The sequence below is a fragment of the Thalia democratica genome, chromosome 9 (assembly GCF_965202585.1).
Source record: "Thalia democratica chromosome 9, ktThaDemo2.hap1.1, whole genome shotgun sequence".
Classification (NCBI taxonomy): Eukaryota; Metazoa; Chordata; class Thaliacea; order Salpida; family Salpidae; genus Thalia; species Thalia democratica.
Genome location: NC_139173.1, coordinates 12,392,857 through 12,402,748, shown reverse-complemented (window position 1 = coordinate 12,402,748; position 9,892 = coordinate 12,392,857). Strand labels below are relative to the sequence as shown.

At 25.1% G+C, this 9,892-nt stretch overlaps 1 protein-coding gene across 1 annotated transcript; it reads left to right on the top strand.

Annotated features, from left to right (window-relative positions):
• Positions 1–4,898: 4,898 nt before the first annotated feature.
• On the top strand, positions 4,899–8,730 carry LOC145844719 (small ribosomal subunit protein eS12-like). Its single transcript, XM_082952133.1, has 2 exons — positions 4,899–5,220; positions 8,546–8,730. The coding sequence occupies exons 1-2, from the start codon at positions 4,944–4,946 to the stop codon at positions 8,689–8,691; spliced, it is 423 nt and encodes a 140-aa protein (XP_082808259.1). The 5' UTR covers positions 4,899–4,943; the 3' UTR covers positions 8,692–8,730.
• The last annotated feature ends 1,162 nt before the right edge of the window (positions 8,731–9,892 follow it).

Here is a 9,892-nt window from a genome sequence, read left to right as displayed (position 1 = left end):
ACTAGAATCATATAAATAAATAAAACTAAAGTTTTAATATGTACGTATAAAAATATTGAAAAATTTCCACTTAAAAATTTTTCAAACAACTTAAGCTAAACATGGCCGTTTGATATTTTATTATAAGTAGAAACCATATCTGGTTAAAAAATAATTAGTATTCTAAAATAAATTGTTGAAAAGAAATCATGCTTAAGAAAAATGGTCTAAAAAGAAGAACAATTAAGCATATCGATGATTATATTTTTGAATCGTTTTTAAAAAATGTTTTTATTTTAATAATATATTGTAGTTATTTTAATTTAAATAGTTTTTTTTTCACGAACTAATAACTACATCATTTTTTACTATTATAACTTGAAAATTATATCTAAGTCAGCGCAATTTAATAACTATATAAAACTAAAAGACAAATGTTTGTTTTTTGAAGAAAAGAAAAAAAAAAGCCAGTTTAAGAAAGCTTTAAGGTTGCATTGAATATTAAAGTTATGTTAAGAATAAGTTTAAACAAAATACAAAATAAATTATATTACTAAGCAAAGTTTTAAAAAAGAATAAAAAAACTATGAAACAAGGTATATACATCTTAAGTTCTTTAAATGTAATATTCGAGTAACTCTTAAAAGAGTAATAGTATTTTTTAAATCCCCGTAAAGCTGTTCATACTTTTGGGTAATAAAAAGTCGTTAGTTACATAAAGTATTTGCGCACAAAAATAGTAGTATTTGTAACAAAAAACTAATAAATATTTTCTAATGATAACTTCTTTTTTCTTAAATTTTTGCAATAGAGTATTAAGCAAACAATTTGTTTGTCAAAAACTATTAAAAATTTTGTTTACTTTTGTTATGTTTATTATTTAAGTTTTTCGTGTGTTGTTAATAGTTTATGCACTGTAAGTTAGTACTTTCTAAATTTTGTTGTTTTATTCGCATTAAACTGAAGTGTATGACCATTGAAAACCTTTTAAGTAACAATATGCAACCTTGATTTGTCCTAATAAGGATTCAAAAGGTAGACGTCGTCACATTGAACCGTTGTATTTGTCTAAGTAAGCAGGATTTAGTACTTCAGCACTAAACAATCTGTTTTTTATTAAAATCGGAAAGCTTACCGCAAAAATATCATCACAACTCAGCGTCTTCCGACAATGTCAGTTTAAGTTTGAGATTGTTGTTAATGCTCTTTTTAGCTTTATCAAGTAAAAAAAATCTAGTTTTTTTATTAAAAACTTTGGTTAATATATACACTCTTAATGCTGGAGATAGTCTCTAAAACAGGGTATTCCAAATTCATTTTTGTATTCGCCCGCTTTTCGAAGAAATTAGTAAGTTTCTTATTCCCCCTTAATCACACCTCAGACTTTTTTAATCTTTAATACAAACCAAAGAGTATTTGGTGCAATGGTCTTCGCGGTAATTAAAACTTGTGCATACTAAAATAGAAAAAAGTCTGTTCACCCCAAGTTTAAAGCTGCATTTTTTGCTGATCTTTATTTTAAACCCCAGAATATCTAATGCTAGTTTGTTATTGAGGACTTTATAACTTCACATTTAGTTTTTATCCAATTTTACAGAAATCTTTTTTTTACAGATCAATGTTTTTTAAGCATTGAACGAAAATGCTCTACCCTTTAAAACGAATTTAAATCTTTTATTAACTTATTCGAAAAAAATTATTGTTCTGTAAAATAAAAAACTTTTTTAAATAATTTTTACGTTTTATTTGATTATTGTTTATTCTAAATACATACTTCTGTGAAAAAATCTAAAAAAAACATCATATATACCATCTATAGTTTTAAAAAAAGTTGTCACCTCAAATTTCCATTTTCTAATTTCCAGAGACTTTAAGCCAAGTTTAGTCAACCTTTCTTTACATGATATGTTAGATATATTGCAACGATTGCATATTAAACGTGTAAATTATCGTATCATTTCGATTCAATTTTTGTAGAATATTTTTTAAGATTTGAGGACCAAAAAGGAGTGTTGAACTCAAGCTTAAAACGAACATTTGTTATAACAATTATAACGTATTAATATTAGTTGGGACGATAATAATGCAAATTATTTTGTTTTATTCTGATTGTTTTCTTTTTAATTTTTTAATATTGTAGTTTCCAAAAATTTTAAATATTGTGACTATAGTACATTCGTATAAAAAATTAAGAGATCAATGTAATTGAGAACTTTTATAACTTTAGACTTTTTCTTTAAAACGTGGTAATAAAGTAAATAAACAATAGCTATTCTAAATTAGACTTTTTTGACTAAACTAAAGTGCAGAAGTGTCGCAGCGTGCAAAAAAGTCGCTTCGTACGGAAGTGACAATCATGCATTTCTGACACCTACCAATTTTTTAAAAATTATATTTAGATTACTAATAAGTTTCATTTAATACGTTAACTTTTCTATACAGTTACACAAAGTATTTGATATAACTGCTTTAAAAATGTTAAATAGTTGAAGTACTAACAAATTTACAGTAAAAATAAAAATTTAAAGTATCTTAACTAGTTTTTTGTTTTTTTTGCTGTTATAGTTAAATCTATAACTCGAATAATCTATAATTAAATCTATAAATATAGGTAAATATTTACAGTTATAGACAGTTTAAAACAATTCAATAAGCCTAAGCTATTGTTCTATGCAAAATTTGTCCTAGAATTAAAACACCGTTTGTATAACTGTTTTCTTTTTTCATGATAAGTTATTCTAAAAAAAAATTTTCCAAAAATATCATATAGTGTTTTGTTTTTTTATAGATGTGTATTTTTCTTATTTTTATTTATTTTGTTTTTGTATAATTACCAGTATCAATACTAAATTATACATATTTGGTTTGTTTTATGACACAAAGTAGACAAAAAAACAGCTATTGTATAGCTCAATGACAGAAAAGGTCTTTTTATACACTAGGTTGTTTGACCAAAGTATTTGAGCGTTGAATTTTTTGTGCTCAATATACTTACTAGTTAGGTTTGCTTTTGTAAATATTAGTAATTTAACATTTATGAGGACTTTTTTTTGCTTAAGCCATTGATAAATATTACCAAGGTATAATTGTTACCATTAGTATTATTTAACTTACTAAAAATTTTAACATCACCTACGAATAAATTTATGTCACTCTTATTATCAATCTGTGCTGTTTTAACATAATATATAATATACATACTAAAAGTTGAAGTGGACCAATCATTCCACTTTTTTGTACTTCACTAAAAACAATAAAACAATTTGACAATGTATTGTTAACAACTACTTTTTGTTATCTATTTTTTAGATCAGAAAAAAATCTTCATACAACAAAATAAATAAAAAGTACTCTAATTAAGTTATAAAATTAATCCATATAAAAAACACTTTTTTGTTTATGTTTAGGTAATAATTAATATAATACTGTTTTGTTTAGCATCTTGTTGATAAAATTCTTCTACTTTTAATACGCTAATTTCTCTTTTTATTTATAAAGTATGTTTTAAATGACATTACTGATAGTTAAAAATAAGTTCAATTACAAACTACAAATCCAATTCAAACGAGAAGATTATACTAAAGTGAAAATTTTTGAGCAAGTTGAACATTATTAATTTTGTCATATTAAGGTACCAATAGAAAAAATAACCACTATGCTCTACTTAGTGGCAAAGTTGCCAAAATTCAAGAAAGAAAAGTTCATAATACCGATAAACTTTTGGTCTTTTAACTTAAAATTTCATACTTGAGTAGTTGTGTGGCTACTTTTTTTATAAGACATCTGGCAAGTGTCTCAAAAAAACATTAATTTTTTGGTTGTTCAAAGCAAAGATTAAAACTACTAATAAAGATTTTTAGAAAATTAAAAAAATAACAACTTTTATTTTTTTAAATATAAAAACTGCGCAATATGATGAATCTATACATGATGCTAATTCTTCTAGGTAGGGTTGTTAAAACTTTAGGATTGTTATTCAATTTAACATTGGTGAAATGATAATTGTATATTTATTTTAATAATAAATAATATTCTTGAAAAATTTTTGTAAATCAAGTGACTTTAAAATGGAAATTTTGACTCTAGGGTTAAAGTTTACTATAATAATCAGATTTTAAATTATAAAGTTTTCTTTTTTTACAACGTGTATTTACGCATTAGAAATAGTTTATTATTTTTTAAATAAGTTAAAATTATAAACTTTTGTTCTTAAATTCAATCTAAACATTCTACTTTAAATGAATTATTTTGTTAAGTTTTTGTACAATTTTTTTATTGTGTTATCAAATATGTAAATAGAAGTTTATTTAAAACTATAAACGTCTCTTTATATATTTTATAACTATTCAAAATATCAATTTAAGTTTTTGTTAACAAAAGTTTTTCCTTCTACTACATAGCCCAGTTGAAGTGTATTAATCCGTTAACACACATAAACATATGTCGGTAATACCGACTCGGTATAATACTAGAAGGATACTGTATAATTTATTATTATTATTATATTTAATACCACAATAAAAAAATTGTATAAACACTTAATCAAAAAAACTTATTTAAAGTAAAATATTTAGATTTAATTTAAGAACAAAAGCTTAATGATTTTAACTTATTTAAAAAATAATTTATAATCAAAATAAGTATTCGGAACTTAATTAACTATTAAGTTTTAATAAATCGATACACATAATCAAAATTAAATGTTATATAAAATATAACTGGAAAAATTTAATACTAATTTTTGTTACCGAATTTATCATACTAAAGTTAGTTAAGTTTACTTGAAAACTTTAATCGATCTACCAAATAACAGCAACGTCAGAATGTGAGCCCTGATCATATTTTAAATGCATAAAATGTGTTTACCATAAAATAAGTTCATATACCATTAAAATTTGAAATGTGTCTATTCTAGCTTACATCCTAGATAATATTACATCAAAGCAACACTTCGAGGACTCACTATGTCAGATAATGAAGGAGAAGTAGTTGTAGTACAACCTGAAGCTGCCGGTCCTATGGACCTTCAAAGTGCGCTTCAAGAGGTTTTGAAAACAGCTGTCATTTATGATGGTGTAGCACGTGGCTTAAATGAAGCTGTAAGAGCTTTGGACAAAAGACAGGCCCATCTTTGCCTTTTGGCCAAAAATTGTGACCAAAAGGAGTACGTTCGCCTAATTGAAGGACTCTGCAATGAGCATCAGATCCCACTGATGAAAGTTGATGACAGCAAGAAATTAGGTGAGTAATGGTTTTTAGAAAAGGTTTATCATATAAATAAAATTTCAACCAAAAGTTTTAATAAGTTAAGCAAATTTCCTTTTAGTTGAGCAGTTTTACTGTAAGACATTAATTACCATTGGTATTTTTATAAAGACCAGCTTTAACCAAAATAATCTAAATTGTATACATTTTTATAGGTTTTCAAAACAATTTACATTGGAAATAACATAGTTTAAATATTAATTTTATTGTTTAGACCTTTGTTGTTGACTCCATATTTTTATATCACTAACTTATAGACTAAAATGCAATTTTTAACAAAACTTGTTGTAATAATCTTAGGCTTTCCCATTATTTCATTAGACACTGGACAAACTTTAACAAAGTTTTCTTTCTTATATAACTATTGTTGTAAATATGTGAAGCAATTCAAACTAAACTTGCATCAGATAAAACCTCAAGTTAATAAAACTTTTGTTAATGTTGGTCACCAGTTTAACTACAAATTACAACAACTTGAAAGGCTCAGTAATAGGCTTACCTCAAATATTGCATGGATAATTTAGTTCTTCAGGAATATACCATATGAATGTATTAATTGATCTGTATAAATTAGTTTTCGATTCCCTTATCAGCCTATTAATATAGCCGCAATCATAATATTATAAAATAAAGAACCATAAGATTTTTAGTTCCTGGATTGATTAAGAGATTGCTGCTTGAATTTTAAACAAAGCAAAAAGTATTAATAGTGTATTTATTCATAATTCTATCATCTAAATATACTATTATTCATACTTTGCTCTGAAATTTGATTTGTAACACTAGACTTGAATTTAATTAATGAGTTTTTTTTATACTATCTCAAATAGTTTGCCTATGCCCATCTGAGAAAACAAAAAGTTACTAGGTATACTATACAAATGTCCTTATCTACTTAAGCTTTCTGTTACTTACACTCTGTTAGTTTTTTTTAAGTATTACAATTTTATAAGCACCCAATTTCAAAACAAAGAAATTGTTATTTAACCTATTGAACAAGTACATGACTGTTGTCATATTTACACTTCATGGTTAACATGTAGTTACATCTTTTTATAGAAGATACATCTGTACACAACTAGTGCTAGGTTGTTTAAAGATTAACTAATTAAATTAATTGATTAATAATAACAATAGTTTAGTAAATAATGATTATTCCTTGACAATACAATAGCTTGTAATTTTAAATTACTTTTAGTAAGTATTCATCGGAAGTATAATCACAAGACTATGCCCCCCACCCCCCTAGTTTATAAATTCTTACATTAAACAGGCTTGGCACATATTTTAAAAGGACTTCCTTAATATTAATTTAGTTAATAATTCTAACTACTATGAATTAATTATGATTTTTCACACACTGGTAATTAAGCAGCAGTGGAGTTTGTTTAACCACTTAGTATAACCACAATTAATGCTAAATTATTAAATAACCAGGTTAAATGAGGCCAATTGGGTTGTATGTTTACAAAATATTTTTCTAAGGAATAAAGAAAAAAGTGATATAATCAGTTTTGTTAAAAACCAAAATTACTACAAGTAAAGAATTTTTTTCTGAATTTAGTAAGATTTAACTTGAAAAATTATCCCTTTTGTTTTAAAGCAATATTTATAATTTATTTTTAGGGAAGTCAATAAAAAAATCAAAGATTTATACCTAAATTTAAAAAAAATCAACTTTGTCTGTTTCCTACAATTTGTTCAAAATTTAATAAAGATTAGATTTAAAAATTTTAAAAACAATTGCTGTATCTAAGGAAAGAATAACTTTTTAGTGAGGCAGTATATTATGCAACTCCCCATTATGAACTTGTTTGTACCCATTATGAACTCAACTTTGATTTCTTATTTCTTGAAATTCACTTAGATTTTTCAAAAAGAATTATCACAGGTAGAATAGTTTTCTAAATTTTAAGAGTAAATATTAAATCAAATATTAATGATTTACCCCTCCTATGGCATTTATGAATTTATTAGTCACACACACTCCACGGCCAGTTTAAGTTTTTGTAAAGCTAGCTAAATCAGACGAATTGAAATAGTTTATAAAATCAAGATGGTAGTTTTTTCTTATGGCTTTTAAATATTTTTTGACTAAGACTTCGGGCTGGTCGGACATTACTATCTTAAAACCAAGTTATTTTTTTTTCAAACTTTAATTTTCTTAAAAATCTCTTGAAATAAATTTATTGTAACAATTTGGTTTTCAAATGTGTTTGTCTATTAATTTATATTAATTTCATTTATATGGACTTGAATAATTATTAACTAAATTTTCTTAAAAACTCTGGTTGAGACTTTGCTAGTTTTTGACTTTAAAAGTGACTATACAGTAGGTCAATAACTGAAACTTTGACACTGATGCCCTAAAATAATTATACAACTAGAAAAAAATATTATGGTATGATAAATAATATAATAAATAATAGTTAACATTCAGAAGCAATGTTTTATTACCGCAAGTCATACTTATGTTTGTGGCTTACTACTAAAGCCATTAAACAGTTTGGAAAACCTCTGGATTCAACATAAAAGAAATTATAGCTCTAGTGTTAATTAAAACAGGGTTGCCACTTTACCTATAAAAATCTGGAATTTTAACAATTTTCACATGTACAGTACTAAAATTTTGAGAAAAAATCTATTATATAAACAAATAATTTCGTCATCATATTTCTTTTTAATTAAAAATATATTCAAAGTAGCATTACAGTATATTTTCAATGTTTTTATACACGATTTCTTACCTTAAACTTCACTTTAAACTAAAAATAGTCTCAAAAATGTGTACTTAAAAAACCTGGAAATTTTTAGAACCTGGAAAATTTTTTTGTAAAAATAGTGGCAACCCTTGTTAAAAGTGAAGAAAGTTAAACTTCAAATATTTAAGAAATCCAAATTTTGATAACTTAACTGATTATATCTTCACAATAGCTCATAGTTTAAATATTTATTCCAATATACAACTATATTCTTTATAAATTTAAATAACTGATGTGATGTAATCTAGAGCCATATCTTTATAAAGTGCTGAAAAGTAATGTTCTCAAAGAACAGTTCTACCTTTGCCAATTAGAGTTTGTTATAAAATGCAAAATATTAAGTAAATTTACTAACAAAACTTAATAAATGTACACTTAATTAAGTATCGATTAAGTTATGCTAGATTATGAGTAATCTTATGAGTAAGATTAAATATCAAAATGTTCATATATTTGGATAGTTAATAAAGCCCTCTTTGGTTAAAAATTAGACAAATAATTTCAACTAAAACAACTGAGCTAATAAAAAAATTCCACAGGTGAAATGGCCGGTCTGTGCAAGATTGACCCAGAAGGCAACCCAAGGAAGGTCGTTGGCTGCAGCTGCGTCGTCATTGGCGAGTGGGGTAAAGAATCACAGGCACTCGACGTTCTCCAGGAACATCTCAAGAGAATTGGTGCTTAATTCTCGCTGTATTTTGTTTAAAATAAACTGCGTGCTACATATAGTTGTGAATACATAGCAAAATATATTTAGGCTTTAGTAGTATAAAAGTTTGTTTCATATTTACAAAAATTAACATTCAACCTTATGAGAGCTAAGTATATATTCCCAAGATGCTTTGACACCTGAAAAAACGTCAGTTAAATAAAAAGTTTATATGACTTAAGTAAAAGAGATTTTTTTCTGTATTTCAAAGAAATAATTATCTAATTTAGATCTCAGTTTTTGGCCAATTAACCAAGGTCAACAGTAAAAAATTTACCCAAATGACAACTAAGGCGCTGTACCAAGATTGTATATATATTATAATCGTATTTTATTTAAAATTTAAATGTTGAAATAAAAATATTAATACCTAAACAGTATATTTTAGATGATTGATAGAGTCAAAGTCGTTCAATTATAAACTATACAAACGGATGTTTCTTAATTTTGTTAACAGTCGTATCTAAATCAGTATCAAATGGTGAAAATGAATTTTTTATGTCAGACTAAAATTGTAAAATTTTCCTAAAAGTTCTTAATTTTTACTAAATTTCATTATTAAATTATAATTATTATGAAATTACTTAATTTCCTAATGCCTTCATCTGGTATAAATTAATAAAATATCCTTAACAAAACTGTAAAAATTTTTCTATAAATGTACAACAACCCTACTTAACAAGCAGTTTTTGTATGCTTTTTAGTATTGATGATCTGTGCAGGGATTCTAAAAATTTAAAAACATGGATTTTTTAACAATTTTAAAATGTGTTGAGTAGTAAAATTCAATTTGACTCAAAAAAGTCTATCATGTTGATAAATTTTAATTTTTTAATTTTAAAACACACTTAAAAAATCTCTAATATTTCTCCGATACTGCTTACTATTTAACAGGGTTTTTTACCTTAAAATTAATTTTAAGCTAAAAATAAACCCTAATAAGTCTGATTTTAAAATCTGGAGGAAAATTTGATAACATTTGCAAGCCTGTCTGTGGCAAGGATACTTCCATAGTGAAACAGATAAGTTTATCTTGCTCAACTTAAAAGTGTTTTTTGTTCAAGTAAATAATTAAGTTATTTTTAGTTAAGCACCAAGTTTAGTATTTTTTGTAGCAAGTTTGTGTATACTATACCTCTTTATAATATTTTAAGTTGTTTAAACTTGAATAATAAGT